At 43.0% G+C, this 24,245-nt stretch overlaps 1 protein-coding gene across 1 annotated transcript in view; it reads left to right on the top strand.

The window, feature by feature from the left end:
* Nucleotides 1–14,216, top strand: part of mei4 (meiosis-specific, MEI4 homolog) — a 35,234-nt gene extending 21,018 nt beyond the window's left edge. The window contains exon 4 of the mRNA XM_084560510.1: nt 13,330–14,216. Within this exon, the coding sequence (XP_084416636.1) occupies nt 13,330–13,551 (222 nt within the window). The 3' untranslated portion in view covers nt 13,552–14,216. The remainder of the gene's footprint in view (nt 1–13,329) is intronic.
* Nucleotides 14,217–24,245: the final 10,029 nt, after the last annotated feature.

Raw genomic sequence — 24,245 nt, 5'->3', positions numbered from 1 at the left:
TGGAAAGACTCTCACATGATAAGATCTGATTTATTTTAGAGACAGAGATCAGCTTAGAACTGAACCTTGGAAGCTTCCATCCTCCTCTCCGGTGATGAAGAGATCTTTTAAAAGGCTCTCATTACTAATGAACAGACATCACTGATTCATGTGATCATTTCTACTAGTGGTTGAATGAATGAGTTAAACTCCTCGTCCTCAGATCAGCCCTGTTGAGTAGGTGGTCTTTAATGTGACCCAGGACTCACTGTGTGTTCACACTACCAAAGGAAGGAGGTCACATGTGTCCCAGACCACCTCCACATGTGGACTGACACCAGATCAGTGTTCACACCTGGACACTAGAGACCAGATTAGTGTTCACACCTGGACTTGTTTAGCTGGGACACTAGAGACCAGATCAGCGTTCACACCTGGACACTGGAGACCAGGCCAGTGTTCACACCTGGAGACTAGAGACCAGATCAGCGTTCACACCTGGACACTGGAGACCAGATCAGCGTTCACACCTGGACACTAGAGACCAGATCAGTGTTCACACCTGGACCTGTTTAACCTGGACACTAGAGACCAGATCAGTGTTCACACCTGGACCTGTTTAACCTGGACACTAGAGACCAGATCAGTCAAACCTCAAACGGCTTCAGTTTTGTTTAGAATCCAGGGAAATGTCCCGTCAACTGTTCACCAAAATAAGTTTATCTGGGCCTGTTCCTCACAGAAACGTCTCCTTCAGTTTGACTTCCTTCCAGCATGTCGTATCATTTACAGAGCTGTATAATGTGCCATCTGGACGCCTCTGTCAGACTGGTTTTTGTGTCTTATCTCAGTCATTGTGTTTCCATTAAAAGTCTCAGGGAATAAAAGTGGAAAAGTTTGCAAAACAGAATCCGAGGCGGTGAGTGTTATCCACTAAACCATTATGCTAATGTGACAAGATAACAGGAACTAATCAAGCGCCAACTCTGGGACCAATCGAGGCGTCTCATTGTTGCTTCCCACCTCGGACGGCGTTTGTTATTTCAGCGAACGACCCCCGTGAATCCTGTTGTGTTTTAATCTGCAGCTATGGGAATAGAGGAAGCAGGCCTCCTGTCTGGTCTGCTACCAGCCCTTCACCACGAATCACCTGACACCCATTGTCACAGCGTTCCTTTGAGCTCCGCGCACAGAAGAAGCAGAATATTTGATTTTTAAATCGTTTGCTGGCATCTGTGTCGATGGCTTAATTAATTAGCATTCTTTGGGCTCTCTGGTCGCCTGTTGCCGTCCTCCCACGGTGCTCGCCTGTCTCAGCTGTCACTAAAATAATCCACCACTCTACTGATCAGCTTAATGTTTCATATCACTTCCATTGTGTCGATCAAGGGGGGCGAACACACAGCGGAGCAGTGGTGGGAAATACGCGGTCCCCTTGTTGCGTTCAGCGTCCACAAATAAAACGATTCACTCGTCGTCCATGTCCTCGTAGCTGACAGTTGGTCTCCGGTGGACGTTCCAGGCTCTGGTTGCCTAGGTAACCCTCTTGTGTACTTCCAAGTAACACAAGCTGAACATAAAAATATGTCTAGTGCTTGAACAGAGCTACCGTCAACATCATTGACGCCTCTCAGCCTGGCGACACTTCCAAGCCGCTGTCTTCGTTATGGATTTGGTGGTAGGAACCAAAATGGTGGATGATGCTTCCTTCAGTTGCTGCCATTGGTTGTTACCTTAAAGTTAACGTTAGTTCATCTAGGTACATGCCAAATAGTTCCTTTTTGCCAACTGTTGTCGCTACAACTTGCTAAATTTCATCGTCTCCGGTCACGACATCGCTGCTAGTCACTTCCTGTTTGTACGCCGCCTTAAAACTACTCAAAACATGAATGACTTATTCTTTCCTTTTCTCTTGGAAGGAAGTACCCATAGTTATGCATTCCTTACGTATTCTATATACTGTTGGGGCCTCTAGTGAACGTTAGAGGAACTGCAGTTTTATCAAACGTCTAAACAACCCAACCACCCAGTCTAGTAAATCCACCTCTAAATATTCCTGAACCGAAGTGACATGCACCACACAACCGTTAGGTGAGAGCAGGCAACTACTCCCAGGAATTGATTTTTTTCTCCCTCTTGTAGCAGCATCCTCTTGCTGTGTTTTATTTTTTTCCCCTGACCATCTCTTTCAAGGGGGTCCGCCGACAATCCACAGATTCAAGTGACAGAAAATCAATTCCATCTCATCCAAGTCGGTGTTCTCCGAGCTCATATCTCGACATCTCGGCTTCCCCCTCGGGGGGGAGTGAGGAAGAACACAGGTTTGTCTAGTTCGTACGCTCACACAAAGACGTACAGTATCCTCTGCTGAGTTTATCTCATCAGCAGCAAACCCGAGAAAGTTCTGCTGGGGTTTGGGTGATTGCTTTGCTTTTTTTTTTGGTTAAATGGTCTCAGGAGGATGGACGATGTTCCAGGCGTGAGGTCGGTTCCCGTCACATCTGTCAACTGGAGGTGGTTGATTTGACAGCAGAGAGTTCCTCCGAAGAGCCAAGACAAAATATTTATAGTGTTCAGCCACTTGAAAAGACTTGATAGAGATGACAGATAAGCTGCACATTTGACCTGACAACTCAGAGACCTTTTCCTCTTCTCTCTTCCTTCACAGTTTGACTCCAGTTTTAAAGGATGAAGTTTTCTTATTTCTATCCGTTATCGTCTCTAAGATCTGGAAACATAAAATAACTTTATTAAAGGACTGGTACTCAACAAATCTCCAGGTTGTTTAGTTGCATGAGTTTGATCTCGTCTAGTTTAAAAGTTGAGCTTGTGTTTTGTCATCTGGAGATCACACTTTTTGGACAGTAATGTAGTGAATAATGAAGGTTTAAGTATCACTTCTGACGGTTATTCCAACAAGCTTAGCCTAGAACTAGCTTGGAAGCCCACAAAGTTGGTCTGAGCCAAAAGACCTAAGGGATAAATGATCACAACGACCTTGGTGTAAATGAACCCTTAAACTCATTAAACTCTATGACTTTAAAAGCTTCATATCAACAACTACAGACTGATCATTTAGACAAGATGTGGTTAAAGATGAAACAGTCTTTCCTTGGTTTAGCTCAAGTCTTTAAACCAACTAGCCTGGAAGCCACACCAAACTTTGCGCCAAAGTTTATCTGGAGTTTCTCTGTTGGGAACTGATTCAGCTCCAGCAAAGATCTGCCGATGGGCCAAATCAGATCATGTAGGCGGGGCTTAATGTGGTGATGGACAGAACAGTAACAGTAGTCATACACCTCATCAGGGCGTTGTGGAGTTAGTTTCCAACTAAATGTCCAGTTGATGTAGAGGTGTTATTTTCAAGATAGAGTCTGGTAACACGCCAGGCTTATTGAGAGTAAACAGCTTAAAGTCTTTTCTTAATGACGGCGTCTGATGGCCTTAACTGTTAAGATTCAGCCTTGGGGTCAATCAGAAACGTCTAAATGCTTAAATTCCTTTTGACGCCTGCGCTTTCTTTTATTATGACCTCGGCCCAGTGGTGTGGAAAGCAAGCAGAATGTGAAGTGTGGTCGTAGTGAACAGTTTTACCTCGCAGAGGGCAGTTAATACTCCCTGACGTGTCCAAACGGCCAAAAACCTGAAAGAAGTAGAAGAAAACAAGTTCAGATTCAAAGTCTTGTCAGATGTTTCTCTGAACAAGAACTAACTAATCAGCATTTACTGAAACAGATGATCCACAGTACGAATAAATTACAACAAAGACAGGACAGTATTTGTCTTTGTTTTGGTTTGTTGCAATAATAACAGCGTATTTCAACTTCAGTACGTACCAACTTCCACATTACATTTTAAACAGATTTGTGGAAATCATGCAATTAATCGCAATTAAATATTTTTTTACTGGATTAAATTTTTGAAAAATGAACAAGATCATTCAGTTTGTTTTGTTTGCTGCACTGAAAACAGATGCTGCTCTGAATAATGAAGTTTTTTCTGACTTTCTTAAAAATTATGTGGATTTATTGTCGGCTCGTAAACTTCCTCCAAGTTAATTCAAAGGGTGCACTGTAGACCAACAGTTTTCAGGTGTTTTCATATTTAATTAATGTAAGAATTTAACATTAAACTATTTTTACTAGTTGTATCTTAAGGTTTTGGTGGAAAATGTCTGTGTCATGCTAGCTTCCTACACTAGTGTTGTGACTAAGGAGGCAGTGTCTGACATTTAATGACTTTTTAACCTTGAACACTAAAGAAAACATCTTAGTCAGTACAAATATTGGTGGAGAATTTAGACAGAAGCTGTTTTTCTACGTCTACATTATGTTTGAGCACCGATGCGTGAGCCTGAAGCTTGAGAGTTTGACAGGATCTCCACGGAGGCTTCCAGGTTTAGCTTTCTAAAGTGACTTTGATCAAGTGGTCCCAGCCGCCGCTAATGAGAGCGCTGGGCTTTGAGGATCCAGGACCGCTTTGATCTGACGCTAATTGTCCGTCACTTTCTCTTTTTTTTGTCTCAAATCTGATCGTTCTTCAAGTCTGTCCACACGTGTGGCGGCAGGCGGACGCTGGGAGGACGCCCGTCTTCAAGCGTTGATCATGTTTAACAGACTAAAATACCCCAGACGGCTGGTCAGGACCGCAGTTTATGAAGCTTCTCAACTTTATTTAGCTCAGAGTTATAGTTTTATATCTGGTGAGTCATGTGAGCACTTTATTTCATCCCAAATGTTGAATTTTAGTTTCTCCTCTCTGTTTACATGATGTCAAGGTTGAAAAGGTTGGACTCAGAGCTGGTAGCCAGTCTCTCTCTCTCTCTCTCCTCTTAGTCATAATAATTTAGATTCTGGTGCTGGAGGTTTTTTGTTTGTTTGGCATAAATCATCTTTGTTCTGGGCCAGATCTCTGCTCTTTAAATGTACTTGGCAACGGTGCAGATTGGCCTAAATATTGATTTAATTAGTTTTACATTTTCTTCAGCAATGACGGCCAGAGATGAACAGACAGTGGCTGATCAGTGTCGGGATGATTTGTGCTTCAGTCAGATAGTGGCTCAGCTTCAGATGCTAAACACGACTAGCATGATTAGCATGACTAGTCAGTCACTGTGGTATGATAGCTAGCATCAATGTGGGACAAGAGTAACGGAGACTAGATTAATCACTGTTCCTTCCTTTCTCATTTGTTCCTTTCTTCTTTCCTTCCATCTTTCCTCCCCTTCTTCCTTCCTCATTTCCTTCCTTCCTTTAAATTGCCCCTTGGGGACAAATAAAGTGCTTTGAATTGAATTGAATTGAATTCCTCCCTCTCTCCTTTGTTTTTTGATTCCTTCCTTCCTTCCTTCCTTCCTTCCTTCCTTCCTTCTTGATTCCTTCCTTCCTCTCTTCCATCTTTCCTTCCTCTTTGATTCCTTCCTTCCTTCCTTCCTCCCTCTCTCCTGTTTTTTGATTCCTTCCCTCCTTTATCTTCCTTCCTTCCTGTCTTCCTTCCTTCCTCTCTTCCATCTTTCCTTCCTCTTTGATTCCTTCCTTCCTTCCTTCCTTCTTTCCTTCCTTCCTCTCTCCTGTTTTTTGATTCCTTCCTTCTTTTCTCTTTCTTCCTTCCTGTCTTCCTTCCTTCCTCTCTTTCTTCATTCCTTCCTCTTTGATTCCTTCCTTCCTTCCTTCCTCCCTCCCTCTCGCCTTTGTTTTTTGATTCCCTCCTTCTTTTCTCTTTCTTCCTTCCGTCCTACCTTTGGTCGTTTTCCATCCTTCCCTCTTTGCTTCCTTGTTTCTGTCCTTCCTCCCTCCGTTGTTTCTTCCTTCCTTCCTTCCTTCCTCGGTTCCTTCCTTCCTTCCACTAACAGTAAGGGGGCAGGGCTTTTATGACCTATTCTTTAGCCACATGCATTGGCTTTACTTTTAGAGAAGCTGTCATGGCGCCCCCTATTTTTACAGTCTATTGACCAGGTTGCATTATAATGAAAGGACTAAACGTTGTTGTTGTTGTTGTTGTTGTTGTTGTTGTTGTTGTTGTTGTGGAGGTCAGAAACGGGTTGAAGCCTCTGTGCATTCAGACTCATTCAGCATTCAGTAGCCAGCGGTGGATAACTGACGGCGCTGCTGTCGATAATCGGTTGAAGCTTCTCACTCAGACTTTCTTTTCCACTCTGGTGACAAATCACTCTCTGTCCTTGATCGGTAAATTACTGCCCTTCACACATCCAGCCGTGCACAGCTTCATTATGTTCTCTTTGTCAGCTCGACCGCCTCCCATGCCCAATCCTTCTTTATTTTAATCAATCTCCTTCCTTCTTCCTGTCACATTATGTTTTCTCTGCCTTTTGCCTTTTTTCCGTGAAGCTCTCCGGCTCTTTATGTGCGTTCACTTTGTTGATGTTGATGTTTCACCTTATTTTATGTTTATTTCTGGATCTTTCTTTCTTCATGTACATAGTGGACACACACAATAAAAAAAAAAACATCTTATAGAAAGGAGCGTTGACGCAAACAGTAGTAAAAACAGAGGTAAACAGAAGCTCTGGATAGGTCTTAGATATGTCCATGAGTTTTTAAAGCACTGATCGTCAAACAACCAATGTAAAAAAACAACAGTGTAATTTTTGTAATTTTAATTAACATTGAAGCACCATTCGAGTATATTAGAATTTCAGAAGGAGCCAGGATGGAGCCCTGAGGGACGCCATGAGCTCGCCTAAGATCTGCCGCGGCAATCAAATGGCTCTCGAACTTGAATAAGTAAATAAACAAATGACAAAAAGAACTGAACACATTTTCAAACAAAACAAAACAAAGAAAAAAAAACATGCTAGCTAATACCTAGCTTTTAGCTAACATACATTTGTCTGTGATTTGACTTGTGAAGTAATGTACGCTAACCTGGAAGCCAGACCAACTCCTCGACTGTAATATTTTTTGTGGCTTAAAGTTGTTCTGGAGTTTCTCCGTCGGAAAACGATCTGTTGGGCCAATCAGATGGTGTGGGCGGGGCTTTATTTGGTTGAGTATCAGTAATCATCTGAGTGCCGTGGAGTTGAATTAGTTTACAACTAAATGTCTCTGATTGGTTGGAGACTATCTGGTTGATGCTGAGGTATTTGTTTCTCAGTTGTAACATAATGAAATCCAGATGGTGTTCGACAGACTAGCGGTAATTAACCTCATTCATTTTTCAAAGATCAATACCAACAAACCCTCAGACTATTTACTTTGTCTCAAAGCATTATTTTTCATCTCGGCCTTCAAAGAACAGCAACGAAATCAATTCACTTTGACGAGATGGAAGAAGAAAATATTTCACTCTGATTCATTCCTTGATTCTGTTTCTCTGTTTGCGATTAATTCACCTTTGTGTCAGTGGGTTATGTTTATTAATTCATATCTGCATTACGAAGAAACGACTTGAGATCTAAATCTGAACATTGATCTAAATTATTTATATCAACTCAGTGTAAAATATAATAAAACATCAAGACATCAGGAGTTCTGAACATAGACCTGAATAGTTTACATGGTGATACAGTCAGGATACGAGTTTCTAGATGAAGAGGTTCTGATGCTGTCAAATCTACTGTAAATATAACAAAAGGAGAAGAAGGAGGAGGAGGCAGAGGAGATGGAAAGAGTAGGATGAGGATATAAGGAGGAGAAGAAGAGGACAGATTAGGAGGTGGAGAAGGACAAGGACATAAAAGAGGAGGAGGAGGAGGAGGAAGGTGGAAGGAAGGATTTGGAGGAAGAAAAAGATCAGAAGAAGAGGAAATGGAGAAGGAGGAAGAATGAGGAATGTGGAAGAGGAAGAAAAGGATGAGAAGGTAAAGACAGAAGAAGAAGACACTGAGAAGAAGGAGAAGGACGAAGAGGTGAGAGAAAGAAGGGATAGAAGAAGGAAAATAAGAACGAGAAGGAGTGTTTCTTCCTCCATGTTTGTGCGGTCCTGAATGTCTAGAGTCTTAGAAGACGACCAAGACATGTCCACATGGATTCCAGCTTGGTTCATCTTTTCAAACACTTGTTTCAACAGAAGAAGAAAGAAGGAAGAAAAAAAGGAGAAGCAGATTTTGATGGTTTATCCAAAGAAGAAATTGGACATCTGGACTCATTGGTTCCTTTTCTTCTTCTTCTTCGGCTTTGACAACAACTCCCATTAAAACGAAGATGTTTTGACGCTACAGGGACGTGGTTTTGGTTTATGGCAGACCTAACATAAATAACTACAAAAGATCACAATCCCATTATTTTAAAAATACCAGATCTACTAATTTTCCGACCTGATGATGGCTCTAGATAAAAAGTTCACCAAAGCTATTAAACCTCAGAGAATCGTGGCTGAGATGTTTTAGTCTGGATCCAAAGAAGCAGAAGCCAAACATGGTTAATAATATAAACATACAGTTTAGAAAAGTGGGAACCATTTAATTCAAAAGCTGTTGAGAGGTGAATTAGCCCAGCTCCTCATTAAAATGATAAAACCGTGTGAAATCAACCTGTAAACACAGATGTTCATTCCTGACAAATCTAATTATCACCTTTCCAGGGCTCAGTGGTGGAGCTGTAGCCTCCTGCAGACATTCAGAGGCTTGTTACAGTGTCCTGTTGTTAAGCTTCAAAGACCAAACTTGTTGTCACCGGGAGAGTCGATTGTGAAATAACCTTGTCTTTAACCCTGAGCTCCTCCCGAGTCCTTGGCGTCCGGCGTTTAGCTCGTAGGTTCAGAGACGCTGGCGTTTATTTTGACCTTGTGCTTTGTCCTGGAAGGTGAAAGCTGTCCTGTTACTGGCGCTGAGGCAGAGGATAGTTCATCAGCATTACTAAAAGACAGCAGTGAATCCTGTCACTGTCTGACGGATCCCAACCATCCGCTAATAAGCTACAGATAACTCAATCAGCCTGTCCTGCTGTTAGCTGTAGCTCCCTCAGACTGTGGTCAGGATACATGCAGGTTACCTACTGTTAATATCATGTTGTGTATTAATGAGCCTGGTTCATTAAAAGTATGAATGTCTGATGAGACTGATACGGTGTGAAAGAGATCTGAATCTAACTACTTATCATACCTGTCAAGTATCCCGTTTTGGCCGGGAAAGTCCCGTATTTTACCCTTCTTTCCCGCCGTCCTCCCGTATTAGTATTTTCCCGTAAATCTCCCGTATTTTAACATGCGTTATTAAAAAAATAATAATACCCCGGGCCCGGGCGGAGTAAAAAAAATAAAATAAAAATATTCCCAATCTGAGCTCTGTCACTAGCCTCGCGATAACTGCCACCTGCAGTAGCATACTACAGGTAGGCTACTGTAGATCGCGATGGTAGTGCGGGTAGATCGCGTGCCATTGAATTATTATTATTATTATTATTATTATTTTTTTTTTTTTTTTTTTTGATGTTAGTCTAAAACATGTATCCATTGCAACTCCAAAACAAACAGCAAGACAAACCTTCATCTTTATTTTTACTTTACTAGTTGCAACATGCCCTCAGTTCAGAGGCACACATCCACAGCCACGCAACTCCAGACTACCGTCTTTCGCTATTTTTGTAAAGGTGCAGTGCACCAATTCTTCTTGATAAAAATTAAAACAAAGATGGATAGAGCTTTTAACACTGTAACAACTATTAATATGACAATTTAAAAAAAAAAGTGTATATATATATATCTTCCTAGCCTTCCAGCTAACAATAACTTCCTAGACTCTCAGTTAATAGTAGCTTCTTCTAGCTTGCTAGCCTCCCAGCTAATAGCAGCTCTTTGTAACGTTCTAGCCTTCTAGCTAACAGTAGCTCTTCCTAGCCTCATAGCCTCTTAGCTAATAGTAGCTCTTCCTAGCTGCCTAGTCTATTAGCTGACAGCAACTCTTCTTAACCTCCTAGCTAACAATCGCTCTTCCTAGCTTCCCAGCCTCCCAACTAACAGTAACTCCTCCTAGCCTCCTAGCCTCTCAGTTGATAGTAGCTTCTTCTAGCTTTCAAGTCTCCCAGCTAACAGTAGTTTTTCCTAGCCTCTTAGCCTTTCTGCTAGTTGCTCTTTCCAGCTTCCTAGCTAATAGTAGCTCTTCTTAGTTATCTAGCCTCCCAGTTAACAGTAGCTTTTCCTAGCCTCCCTGCTATGAGCTAATAGTAGCTCTCCTTTGTTTCCTGGTGTCCTTGGTCGGATCTTTTTACGTCTGAGAAAAACCTGCAGAGCTTCTGTTGCTTTTCCGTTACAAAATAAGCACGTGTCAGGTGAACTGAAAATAAAACCTAATCATTCACTTGAAGCATCTTCACCAAGCTCATGTCTTTGTTGGTTTGTGAAGGATCGTCTGAGGGCGGCGAGAATAGATAATCCTGTTTTTTAACAATGATTTGTGGAGCCTCGTCTCATCAGGCAGATGAAATGTGTTGCTCTCCGTCTTGTTGACAGCTGCTGCAGCAGACAGTGTGAATATCTTTAGTCGCCACCATACTGTCCCTAAACTCAAAAATGACCCACGAATGGAAGCTGTTATCACTCCTAAGATTGACTGACGTGGCCTTAAATAAACGGGCTAACACATGAGATTGTGTTATCTCTAAAAACCCAGCAGCATCCAGACACGTTCATAAATATCTGTAGTATCTGGCCCAGCTACTGCCGCACTGCTCTTAAAGAGAAACTTTAAACATGCTCCATGTGTTGCCATATTTCAGTGAGTGTTGAGCGCTGACCTGCTGCTAACAGGTCGAGTAAATGTTTTTAGGAGGTCAAAGCTCTCCACGATTCATATTTAGCTTTTAGAGAAGCCAAGCAAAAATCGTGGAGACTATGTGTTTAAAGCATTTCAGCTGCCGTGAAGATACAGTATTAGTTAGTAAATGCCACACTGTGCATTGTAGAGACTGTAAAATAGTGTCACTCTGATTGGCTGATCAGCTCAGAGAACCAGGAAGTGATGAAACAAAAACAACTGCAGCTAACATCCTTCCTAGCATCAGCTAATAGTTGCTCTCCCAAGCCTCCCAGCTGATAGTGGCTATTCTTTGCATCCAAGATAACAGTGGCTCTTCCTAGCCTCCCAGCTAACAGTGGCTCTTCCTAGCCTCTCAGCTAATAGTCGCTCCTCCTAGCCTCTCAGCTAACAGTGTCTCTTCCTAGCCTCTCAGCTAATAGTCGCTCTTCCTAGCCTCTCAGCTAACAGTGGCTCTTCCTAGCCTCTCAGCTAATAGTCGCTCTTCCTAGCCTCTCAGCTAACAGTAGCTCTTCCTAGCCTCTCAGCTACTAGTCGCTCTTCCTAGCCTCTCAGCTAACAGTGGCTCTTCCTAGCCTCTCAGCTAATAGTCGCTCTTCCTAGCCTCTCAGCTAATAGTAGCTCTTCCTAGCCTCTCAGCTAATAGTCGCTCTTCCTAGCCTCTCAGCAAACAGTAGCTTTTCCTACCCTCTCAGCTTATAGTAGCTCTTCCTAGCCTCCCAGCTAATAATAGCCATTCCTTGCATCCAAGCTAATAGTAGCTCTTCCTAGCCTCCCAGCTAATAGTAGATCTTCCTAGCCTCCCAGCTAATAGTAGATCTTCCTGTTTCCCCTTTGAGTGATGAATACAGACTGCTGCCACCCGCTTTTATAAAGTGGTATTTCCCCTCGTACCAGTTGGCTGCGTTTTTTGTGGTGTGTTCAAGTTCAAGTTATTGGTTGCTCTCCGTTGTCAGTTTGGTGTTTCCATACCATTAGAGTATTGCTGTTAATCTAAAACGTTTCCATCATTAAGGGTATAAGATAATCAATCACATATGGTACAACAGATGCAGAGACTGTTGGAGGAGATTGATCACTTGATCGTTGTTTTATCAGCAGGAGAGTTCAGTCCAGAATTATCTGTTATCTTTCATTGCTGGGAAAATGTTTTCGAGGAGTTATGAGATACCATATCGTGGCAGCAGAGTGCTGAGTGACCCGATCCATCCTGGTGTCGTCTAATACTTTGTGTTTGTTGGAGGTTAAGGTGTGTTGTTGTTGTCGCATTCTGTCAGCTCTCTGAAGGTGTTAGCCTGGAGGAATACCTGACAACCATCTGGTGCTTGTTTTTCTCTGTGACATCTCAGTCGTGACACACTGAGAACCAGCCTGGGAAGAAATGCTTCTGTCGCTTTGAATAATTAAACTTTGGTTTGTTGTGTTGTTTGTTTTTAAGTGGAAACAGTTGTTATTTCTATCAGGTCATCATCTTAGAACCAGGGGTTACTGGATCCAGAAATAACCATGGGTATCACTACTGGTTCCTTTAGGCCATTCAAATAATTTAGAGATATTTAAGTTATAAAAACTCCAACACAGATTTTCTTCAAAATCCAACCAACCAGAGACATTTAGTTGTAAACTAATACAACTCAACGTTGCTCAGATGACATGTATGATCTCTGTTACTCTTCTGACCACATTAAGCCCCGCCCCCTAACGTTTGTTTAAACACTTAATTAGCTGAAAATAGATTTACACGATGACAGAACCTTTCCAGCTAATAGTAGCTATTCCTAGCCACCCAGCTAATAGTGGCTCCTCCTAGCTTCCTGGCTAATTGTAGCTAACAGTAGCTCTTCTTAGCCTCCCAGCTAACAGTAGCTCTTCCTAGCCTCCCAGCTAATAGTAGCCATTCCTTGCATCCAAGCTAACGGTGGAACAGTGGGTAGCGTTGGTGCCTCACAGCAAGAAGGTCGCTGGTTCAAATCCCCGGGGCGGAGGCCTTTCTGTGTGGAGTTTGCATGTTCTCCCCATGTCTGCGTGGGTTTTCTCCGGGCACTCCGGTTTCCTCCCATCATCAAAACATGCTAGGTGTTAGGCACCGGTCAGGTTGGGCCACAGTGGCGGCGCGCGCGAGTGCAGCGGCTCAGGGCCAACCCTCCATGTCTGACCATGCAATCTCGTTATATGATACTTGTATAATATAATGACAAATAAAGGCTCTTTCTTCTCTTTCTTTCTTTCCTAGCCGCCCAGCTAATAGTAGCTATTCCTAGCCTCCCAGCTACAAGTGGCTTCTCCTAGCTTCCTGGCTAATTGTAGCTAACAGTAGCTCTTCCTAGCCTCCCACTTAATAGTAGCTATTCTTAGTAGGCAAAGGTAGTAGGTCTGGCTTCCAGTCTTGTATATTGTTAGCATTTTCTCTCCATTAACTACAGGAAAATGTCAAATGCATTGCGATAAGATATTTAAATTGGCTTTTGAACATTTGTACTCACTGTGTTTTTGAAAGTTTGTAAAGATATTACCTTTGTTTTATATTAATCAAGTGATTATTATTCGTTATTGTGGTGAAAGTCGTACTTTTAACTCTGGCCTTTGTCCAGTTTCACGCAGAAAACCGTTTGTGTGTCGATTCCATTCCACAGGACCAGGAAAGCTCCGGGCTCGACGAGTTCCCCGTGGACCGGTACCAGAACTCGTGCCACCTGTTCTGGATCCTGGAGGAGCTGCTGCAGAAACCAAAGCAGGAGGTACCGTGCAGGGCGGCGGCCGACTTCCTGAGTCTCCTGGAGCAGCGGGTCTTTCTTTTGTCCGAAGAGTTTCCCTTGTTTGCGATCTACATGTGGAGGATAGGAGGACTCCTCACCTCGTGATGGGGGAAGGTAGGACTGGACACCTGGTGCTGAGGATAGAGCAAAGGAAAGTCATAGTAAATCTAACACAAAGCTAAAACAAAGGCCTTGGTCTTCTTCCTCTCGGAGGCGTTTCACCACTCAGGAAACCTCAAACAAGTTCAGCTCCTTTTTAGCTTGGGTTTTAGAAAAAACACAGAATATCCACAAGCTAGTTGAAGGATAGATCTGGTGTTATTATGAATTTCTTTTACTGTCAATACGTCCATAAGAAAGACCAAACACTCAATGGACTGAGAAGACAGGAGCAAAAGAGAATAGAATAAAATAGGAAGCGCTACTGTTAGCTGGGAGGCTAGGAAGCTCAACCCAAGTATTTGTCGTCGTCTTTAGCAGCAACAAACTCCAACAAATATGGAAACCATTTACAGACTCTCAAGAAATGACAACAAATGTAAAAAACAGCAAAGAGACAAAAATAAATCCTGATATTTTCTCACTGTGCTTTAATTTATTCATTCCAACATTGATAGGACTCACTAACGTCACATCGTTTTATTTGACCCCAGAGTTTCCTCCTTCGTCTATAAAGTGTTTTCTTAGTCTTAGTCTGATCTTTCTGGTAAACTTTCTGCTTTCTGATTGGGATTTTAGTAAAGATTTAAGGAAGGAGAATCTATTTTTTTTAAAGCAGCTCTCTTCCCTGCTGTTCATTCGATGTTCAATAACGAGCGGGCCCGGGGGTCGGAGCTGCAGCCCAATCAGTTTCCTGGTACGTCATGAATAACCGCCGGCTCTCGGGGTCCCGGCTGCGCTGATAGCCATCGCTGCTATTGTGTCTGCTCTGGGTTTGTGCCCCTCTCCGTCTGTGATCTCCTCATCTTTCATATCCTGTTGGGAAAATAAAAATAAAAACCCGATACGTGCTCTGGTGGTTTATGTGAATCCGTGTCATCAGGCGTGGCGTCGCCGGCAGAGAACCACAGCGAGGGTCGACGGCAGGCTGTTTATGTGTATTAATCATAGATCTGACGCTGTTCTCATGTTTGGATTCACTCTGTAGCAAATATACAGATTTAGACGTTTTTAAGACTCTGGAGCATAGACTGTACATAAATAAGGACTACACATCTCCTCTTCCTCTCATTGGTCAAACTGATGCTATTTTCCCGGGGATACGGGCGGCGCCATCTTGGATCCAGAGTCTGATCAGTACGGTCTGAGGGCGGAGCCACGTGGAGCCGTGATATTGATGCCCCGCCCACACTTCCTCCAGACTCACTCATGTTTTAGTTTAATTAATACTACGCTCTGCTCTACCTCCACCTGTTACAAGGACATGTTGGATTATACTCTGGACTCCATATGTTCAGTCGTAGATCGGAGGCCCAGCGGTGTTAAGGTCAACAGCTTTCTGGAAAACAGGAGTTTAATAAATTCAGCTGTGGCTTCATCCTCTTGATGGATGAAAATAGAGTTTGTCAGGATACGTTCATGAAGATAGACAGAGAATTGGTTTAAATAAACATTGATCAGGAGATGATTCAAGAGAAGATGAAACTGAGATGTGACGAGTTTATATCGACCATAAAGACTGAACAGGTGATCTGGATCCTCAGCTCCTCCTCCTCCTCTTCTTCTTCCTCTTTATCCTTCTTCCTTCCTTTGGTCCATGACCCTATCTCTGGTTCTCCTCTACCTTCTCCTCCTCCTTATTCATCTTCCTCCTTCTCCTCTCCTTCCTCTTCCTCCTCCTCCACTTCTTCCTTTTCCTCCTCTTCTTCTTCCTCTTTCTCCTTCTTGCTCCTCCTCAGTGATCGTTGGTCCCTGATTTTATCTCTGGTTCTCCTCTACTTCTTATTCCTTCTCTTCTTCTTCCTCTTCACCCCCCCCCCCCTTCCCCTCTTCCTCCTTCCTGCTCCTCCTCAATGACACATGACCCTGTCTCTGGTTCTCCTCTTCCTCCTCCGTCTCTTCTTCTTCTACTGCAGACCAGGAAGATGGAGATGTTCTGATGATGTGGAGCATCACATCTACTGGAAATAGAGCAGAAGAACAAGGGGGAGGAGAAAGAAGAAGAACAAGAAAAAGGAGGAGGAAATGGAGAATATCGAGAAGGAGAGATGGGAAGACAAAGCAGAAGGTGGAAAAGGTGGAGGAGGATGACAAGGAGATGGAAACAGTAGGAAGGAAGGAGGAGGAAGACAAAGAAAAAAGAGGAGAAGTAGAAAGACGTCGTCTAGACGTCATCGTCTGGTTCTTGTCTCAACTTGTTTCCTGATATAAATCTACAAACTGATGGACCCATGACAACCAGAGGATCAGAATTATTGACTCCAGTTCTCAGAGGTCGTAACGTCCCAAAGTGAGTCCTGGTTCCCGTTGACTCGTCCTTGAACCGTTCCACTGTTCATTCTGTCCATACGTTCCCCTGTTCGCTCGCTGTCACATAAATTTAAATACAGACACCCTACCACTGCCCTCCTCGCCCCCCCAGCCGCTCTACGAGCTGATGAGAGTAATGTGGTTCAGGAGGCTGTAAATCAAGACGACTTCCTGCTCGTTCATCTTAATTTCACAGGTTTTTGCATCATTGGAAGATTACGGCATAAATTCACTAGAGCCACGCGGCGTTGACGCATTATTTCCCAACATACCAGAGGAAATACACCAGAGGAAACACACCAGAGGAAACACACCAGAGGAAGAGGCAGCGTCCATCAATCTCAATGTATGAAGCCTTTGCTGGTGACACACTCCACTGAGCTGGATAGAAATCTCATCAAGTGTTTGTCATCTCAGAGATTTTCTGAACGTAAACACTTTAGTCCGATCTTTACTAAAGAGAAAAAAGGTTTTCATTCACACGTCAAGGAACAATAATGACAGAATAAACAGAAGTGGCCGAAGCTTTGTGCCTCTGAGTCTCATTTACATGTGTGAATCCATCCTCCTTTGGTAAATGGAGGGTTTTATCTCTAATTCAGACTAATCTGACAGCCAGCATCCGTCCTCCGGGCCGTCCTCCTGGACGCCTCTATCGCTCTGAGCGTTGCGGTGGCCGTCTAGTACCAGGTGCCTTCCGCTGCTCATTAATGGCTTTCATTTGTCAGGAACACGAGCGGTAATGGAAGCACGGCGTCAGTAACACAGCCAGCGGGCAGCAACGGTGCCATGTTTGTTAGAAAAGCTTCCCAGAGGCCTCGTCACACACCAGGCCGGACATTTTCAAGGAAGAACCGCTGATTTGTAAAAAAAAAACACCAACTGTTTCCATCAGAGCTGATTCCAGCTCAGCACCTGAACCACATTTAGAGCCTGATGGATGGACCCGACATTCACTCTGGTTTCTATGAATAAACGAACACTTGATCGGACACAGTCTCCTTTAAGTGGAACAAGAAGAAGTGAAGCAATTCACAGAGGACGCGAGTATGTCTAGTGTATGAACCAAGCTGGCTCGTCTTCTGTTTGAAAAGAAAATACCATCAACTGAACATTAGGATAGTCATGAAGGAGGATTTAGATCAGCCACAACATTATGACCATCTTGTGACAGTTCAGTGTTCTGCTGGGAAACTTCTGGACCTGGCATTCATTCATGTGCATGTTACTTAGACGTGTAGCACCCACCTAGACCAGACCAGGCACCCCCACCCCATAGCATTGACACCCCTTGATGTTCAGCAGCCATCCCCAGCAGGATGCAGTCACAAAAACACTTTTAAAAACACATGAAAAACAGCACAAGGTGTTGACCTGGCCTCCAAATTCACTAGATCCCAAACTGATCAAGTATCTGTGGGATGATCCACAGAGGCCCCTCCCCTCAAAGCCCCCCCCCACTAACAACAGGACACCCTCAGAAGGCCCATGTCCATTCTCTGATGAGTCACCACAAGAGAGACCTACACAATATTAGGAAGGTGGTGATAAAGAATGAATTCACTGGCAAGTAAGTGAATATCATCAACTCAGTTCCTGGTGTTGTATTAAACATAAAGCCATCATGCTCCTTCAGTTGTTTTGAATCCAGATTTCTACATTCAATCTGGTTTCCCTGTAAAATAAAACACAAGCTGCTCAGTCTAAACTAACTGTATATGAGCTTTCACAAACTCTCTGTAGCTCTGTATTCAACTTGCCTTTGATTTCCAGCAGCTGCAGGAACGACCATGATTAGATTTATTTCTTTTTATTTAACCAAGCATGTCAGGTAATGCTGAAGTTCACTTTCAATTTATCTGGGGCAATTCTGGCCTTTGCTTTGTGCGTCAGGTCCTGTGGGGGTATCTTAATGAGCCGTGGGAGCAAAGTGAACGGCGAGGACTCTCATTTTCTCGTGTTACTCGTCGGTTTGATCTCACTTCTTGTCAGACTCCTCTTAATTCACTCAACACTGAGATGTTCATTACACCCCTACTTGCCATGCAGCCCTCTGAAATATTCAACAAATAGTAAAACCTTAACCTCTGGGCCGTGGTGGAAGCTGCTCAGCCGAGCGTGCCTGCCTTCAGACAATCACTGTCGGTTGACCCTTTCTTTATTGTCTCTTGTCATTCTTTATTGATCGAAGGGCAACGCCTAGAGACGCCGCCAAGGCAGCGGCTCGTTCTGAAGATGGAAGCAAGCCGGAGTTCAGCGCCTGCGGAGGATGATCGACGTTTTGACCATCGCAGTAAACGGTGTGTCGATGAATATCCGTCAGAATGTGTCGTGAAAAGACGCTGAAGTCTTGACTGCTACATAATTCATCGTCTTCAGTAAGACATTTAGTTTGAGACAACCCAGCCAGGTGGGGACTGTACAGGTGTGCCACTTTTACACCAGTCAGGCATAACATGATATTCACCTGATTGCCAGTTTATTAGGTACACCAGCTTCCTAATATTGTGTAGGTCTCCCTTGTGGTGACTCATCAGAGAATGGACATGGGCCTTCTGAGGGTGTCCTGTGGTGTTAGTGGGGGGGTCTTTGAGGGGAGGGGCCTCTGTGGATCATCCCACAGATACTTGATCAGTTTGGGATCTAGTGAATTTGGAGGCCAGGTCAACACCTTGTGCTGTTCTTCATGTTTTTTTTTAGTTGTTCCTAAAGGGTTTTTGTGTGTGTGTGTCTGTGTCAGGCTGCATCCTGCTGGGGATGGCTGCTGCCATCAAGGAGTGTCATTGCTATGGGGTGGGGGTGCCTGGTCTGGTCTAGGTGGGTGCTACATGTCTCAGTAACATCCACACCAATGAATGCCAGGTCCAGAAGTTTCCCAGCAGAACATTGAACTGTCACAAGATGGTTTAAATGTTATTCACTTCTCCTGTCAGTAGACATAATGTTGTGGCTGATCGGTGTACTTTCACAACGACCAAGGCAAAATACATAATTGCCTGAATCCTAATGGTACAAATACAATTCACTACATTTATCGTCATCTAATGAAGGGTTAGATAGTCCTGACAGCAGCAGACTTTCTCACTTGGACCAGAACTAACTAATTTTTATCTAAATTATTTTTTTCTGAACTACAAACAACCTACCTGCCCTACCTTTGCGATCTCCTGGTCCATCTCTATCGACGTATTGGACACCTCTGATTTAAATTCAATTCAATTCAATTTGATCTTGATTTGACCGTTTCCTGGATCCTCTGGTTTCTTGACACAACCTGATTAGTGGACGTGTGTTTTCTGCAATTTGTAAAAGTAAAAAACTGTTTTGGAAGGCGTCCTCAAGATATTTTTAAAGAAATAAGAGGAAACTCTAACAGTGGTTGGAGCCTCCCAGAGCTGCAGAGCTCATAACAAACCAGAAAACAATGAAACGGTTTGATCAATACAAACCACACTGATCTCATTAATACACAGGAGCTTTTATATTTCATCTCAAAGCCTCTTTATGATGTTAACACTAAACATTATCTTTATTCCTGCCCTCGTTCTACGTGCAGAGTTGATGTTTCGGTCGTTCTCATAAATTGGATCCTGGTTTCCTCGTCTCCAGCTCAAGCTGAAAGTGAAGCGGGGAAGTTTAATGTCTCTGTTTGGATTACTAATGAATTAGGGAGCCCCATGCTGGACTCAATCTGCAGAGTAGATGGAAATGACTTTAAAACCACTGATCCTTCCCCCTGTGAACATTCCTGGTTAATATGTGAGCGTCAGAGTTTTTGCTGGGCGAGCAGAATTGATACGAGTATCGACCTCCGGCTCGTTCCTCTTGAGTTGTGTAGCTGTGTTTGTTCCGTCGTTAAAAACTTATTCGGTTTAACCCGGAGACGTTGTGCGATTTAGAAATTACTACGTCTGTGTGTCATCAGTCTGACAGGATAAATAAACCTCCTGTTCTTCCTTTTATAGACTTTCTGACAGCTTTAGTTATAGATTCAGACTAACAATAAAAATAAAACATGATGTGATGAGACCGTATTGATCAGTATTTAAATCAGCTCCACCTTCACCTGATGTGGTGAACACATGAACGCCTCACTAAATAAAGTCCATCACATCTAAACACCCCTTTACCATGAAACATCTGGACTTTCCACCCAAACATCCGTCCATACTTTGATTTATAACTAGGGCCGGGACTCGATTAAAAAAAATTAATCTAATTAATTAGAGGCTTTGTAATTAATTAATTTAAATTAATCACATTTTAATCGCATATAAATATTTGACCTGAGAACAGTGAGAAGTAATTTTTTTCATATGGATTTTTAGTATACCATTGAATAATGACTGAATAAATTTCCCATCCACGGGGCCAACCAAAGTGGTCTCATCAGCTTCTTCGTTCATGTTCACCGTGGTTTGTTGTTGTCTGAAGTAATGAACGCTAGTTGGTGCTCCAGTATAATCGGTCCGCCGAAACTCATCCAGTGAGAAACGTTCCGCGGTGCAAAAATAAGTGATTAAAATGCGTAAAAAATGTTTAACGAGTTATTTTTGTGTAATCAATTAATCTTAATTAACGTGTTAAAGTCCCAACCCTATTTATAACACATCCTTTGTCATTCTTTAGTGAAAAGAGACAGAAACTTTTACGAGATTCACACGAGTTTAAGGTCACATTCTTCTTTACAGTCAGTCTGTTCAACAGCCGAGTTAAACAATAGGAACATGAATATTCATGTTTATTCTTTAGATTTTAGTGTTGCACACAAGTTGAATATTAATCCGTAAAGAAGGAAAGAACATTGTTTACTTCTCGTGTTGGTTGGTTGGTTTGTTCTGATGTGAACCATAGTCGATATAAAGATGGACGTCTGAACAGCCAAACCAAGTAGAGCTCACCCTGGTGTCTGGCTGCAGTATAGGTCATAAGCTCCACCTCCTCTATGTTAGTGGGCGGGACTTGGGCCAAACTAAGACACTAAAATACTATTTTTTTCAAGGACGGTTTCAGTCATTTTAGGTAGCTAATATAATGTTGATGAATGTTCAAGTGTTAATTTTTTGGATAAGTTTCGTTTTAGTTAGAAACGGGATGTGACATCGTGAAGACTACAAGTTGCCATGCCAACTACTCCGTAAAGCAATCCTGTAGGGCCGTGAGAGTTCTAAAAAAATAAATAAAGTAAATGAGTACATTGTATAATCCAATATCTCCTTGTAACTGGTGGAGGTAGAGCAGAGCGTAGTATTAATTAAACCAAAACGCGAGTGAGTCTGGAGGAAGTATGGGCGGGGCATCAATATCACGGCTCCACGTGGCTCCACCCTCTGACCGCACTGATCAGACTCTGGATCCAAAGTTGTAAGATGGCATCGCCCATATCCCCGGGAAAATAGCATCACTTTGACCAATGAGAGGAAGTGGAGACGTGTAGTCCATATTTATATACAGTCTATACTTTCTGTGAACTCAGCAAACACACTCTGTTCTGGAACAAATGAACCGTCCTGTCTAAATGTCCAAAATGACAACAAGGGATGTCCCGATGAGGTTTATTTGTCCAACATGAAAGATGAGAAACTAAAAGGAGAAGACTGAGTAGATACCACACATCTCTGTCATGACTAGACAAAGTAGTTTCTAAATATCTCTAAATGAAATCAGTAGCGGTACCTGCCCAAGAGTCCAGTACATAACGTCTGGCCGGTGGCTATTGATCGGGAGCATCGACGACTTAATCTCACATGTTCAGGTGAGTGGTTCTTCGTGGCCTTTGTGGTCAGCAGTAACACAGATACCTGAGTCAGCAGAGGACGACGAATGCATCGTCTCCTGCTGCTCGTTTAACCTTTAAGATGTTGCTGAGCCAGGCAGGTTGCTCCTGTCCTCCTCTGGACGCTACTTCAGCCTTTAGTTTAAATGCTGGGACGCCTCGTCTCCACTGTTGATACGAGGATACATGCTCTGTTGCCACATCTGTCCGAGGAGTATGTCCTGATGATTCTGGTGTCCTCCTCTAACACCACCGTGAGGTTTGGAGCTTTGACGTGGAGTGGAACAACCAAATATGTGTCCAACATAACGTCCTGGAGTCTGAGGCAACGTCTCTTTCTGTTCAACAAATTAGGATTTAGCCAAGAAGTCAGACCCCGTCTACAAATTGTTTGTTGGAGATAGTCGGTCTGGAGTCTTTCCGTTGGGATCTGAATCAGACGATGTGGGCGGGGCTTCATTTATTAAAACTTTTCGTCACATTTCAAGCTTTCCAAACTTTCCAAAATCCCACAATCGGTGGTCTGAAAACTAGTCAGTCCAGGTCTTCCAGGCAGAATCCCGTCAAAACCTGTCGAAAGTTTCACCAATAACGATTGAAACTCTTAAAAGTAGTTTCTGTTCGGAGCCACGGACCTTTAATTAACCCGCCGCGGCAACGTCTTTCTAACCAACATGCATCAGTGGACACAGAAATCCAGTTTGGACTCGGTGGGAGCGTCTGTCTCCGTCCTCACGCCGTCCTCGCTGCTGCTCTTCAGCTCGCAAGTTTGCAATCAAACTATCGCTTGAGGGGAAAAGAGGAATAAACAATGTATAATTAAAAGGATTAGCATGGCACTACTATTCCCCCGACCAGCGTCTGCAGTGACCCTGGAGACGCATGAAGCAACAACAATGTTTGCAGATACATAAATTAGACTCGGAGAACGAAAACAGCGCCAGAGAACATGAGACGCCAGTGTTTCTGCTCATCTGTTAGAGAGTAAATAAGTGTGAGACTGCGCATATTTATTCCTTTATTCTCTGCGATTTAAGAGAAGAAAACTGAAGGGGATTCTGACACAACTCTAATATAATCAGAGCAGATTTGTTTGTTTTAAATGCTCAGGGACCAACTAAGATAACTATCAGATAACAGATAAGTTCTGCATGTAGTCCTGAAAGTAGACAAAGAGAACCCAAACAAACATATGAAACAGAAATATTAGACTAGTGTATTTGTTTATTTATTCAAATTAGCGAATATTAAATATCAGTGATTTGATGCACCAGTGATCTCTAAAAGAAAATGTCAGGACATCTGTCCATGAGCTGAATGTGAAGAGAAACTGGGTCATGCAGCAAGACAACGAGAACCAAGAACACAAGTGGTTCTACAGAAGAACGGTTAAAGAAGAACAAGATGAATGTTTAGGAACGGCCAAGTCAAAGTCCTGACCTTAATCCAATAGAAATGTTGTGGAAGGACCTGAAGCAAGCAGTTGATGTGAGGAAACCCACCAACATCTCAGAACTGAAGTGGTTCTGTTCTGTAGACGACTGATCAGCAGTTACCAGAAACATTTAGGGTACAGCAGATACTGGAAACAAGGCTTCACTTAGTTTTAGCAGCTTATTTGTCTTAAATCCCTACATTCAAAAACAGATTTATTTGTGACATCTTGTAGTTTTTAATATCAGGACACACAGAGTCAGTCAGTATTCACTTTTTATCTTAACAACACATTCAGAGTCCAACAGACTCCCTGAAGGCCAAACTATATCCTGAAGGAAATATCAAACAAAGACCTTTACCGACAGCTGAGAATCCGTCTCGTTTGAGTCTCATCAGCAGCAGAAAAAAAAAAAGCATTAATTGCCGTTCTGATATATTTAATCTGACAGGGTTTCTATGTCTGGCTTTATATCGATTCACATGTCAGTCAAACTCTGGAGCTTCGCCCACCGCCTCCAGACTTCACCTCAAAGCTCTGCCTCGCTCAGAGTTCTTCTCTGACACCAGTGTCAAGGTTTTACTTTAACTTACTTGAAGGAAAGGAGAGTTGAATCTCTGACCCTTGACTTCTATTAAATGGTTGTAGCCTTAGTGTTCAGACGGACTCAGACTTTCTGTCCGTGAGGATTTGTCCTTCAACAGATCTGTTCCGGTCTTTTGCTCCTTTCTCCAATGTCCAACATGTTTATATTACAAGAGCTGACTCTTATATATTTGTTTCATGAATGTCATGCGACTCACCTGTTAGGGATTATAATGAGTCTCTGAGTGGAAGTGAAACTATTGGAAAGGGCTCTGGTTGCCTAGGTAACCCTCTTGTATATTTGCCAGTGAAAGAAGGAGAACATAAAAACATTTCTGGTGGATGGACGGAGCTGAGAAAACATCCTCAAGGCTCCACCTGGGTTCAACCCGACGCTCCACGCCGCTAACATCATGGTGGATCTGGTGATAGGAACCAAAATGGTGGACGACGTTTCCTTCAAGTTTGGGGAACTTAGTACAGACTCCAGCCATAGATGTTAAAACGTCAACTCCCCACCAAGTCTTTTAGAAC

This window comes from Chelon labrosus (genome assembly GCF_963514085.1).
Source record: "Chelon labrosus genome assembly, chromosome: 14".
Taxonomy (NCBI): domain Eukaryota; kingdom Metazoa; phylum Chordata; class Actinopteri; order Mugiliformes; family Mugilidae; genus Chelon; species Chelon labrosus.
This window is presented reverse-complemented; position numbering and strand designations above follow the sequence as displayed.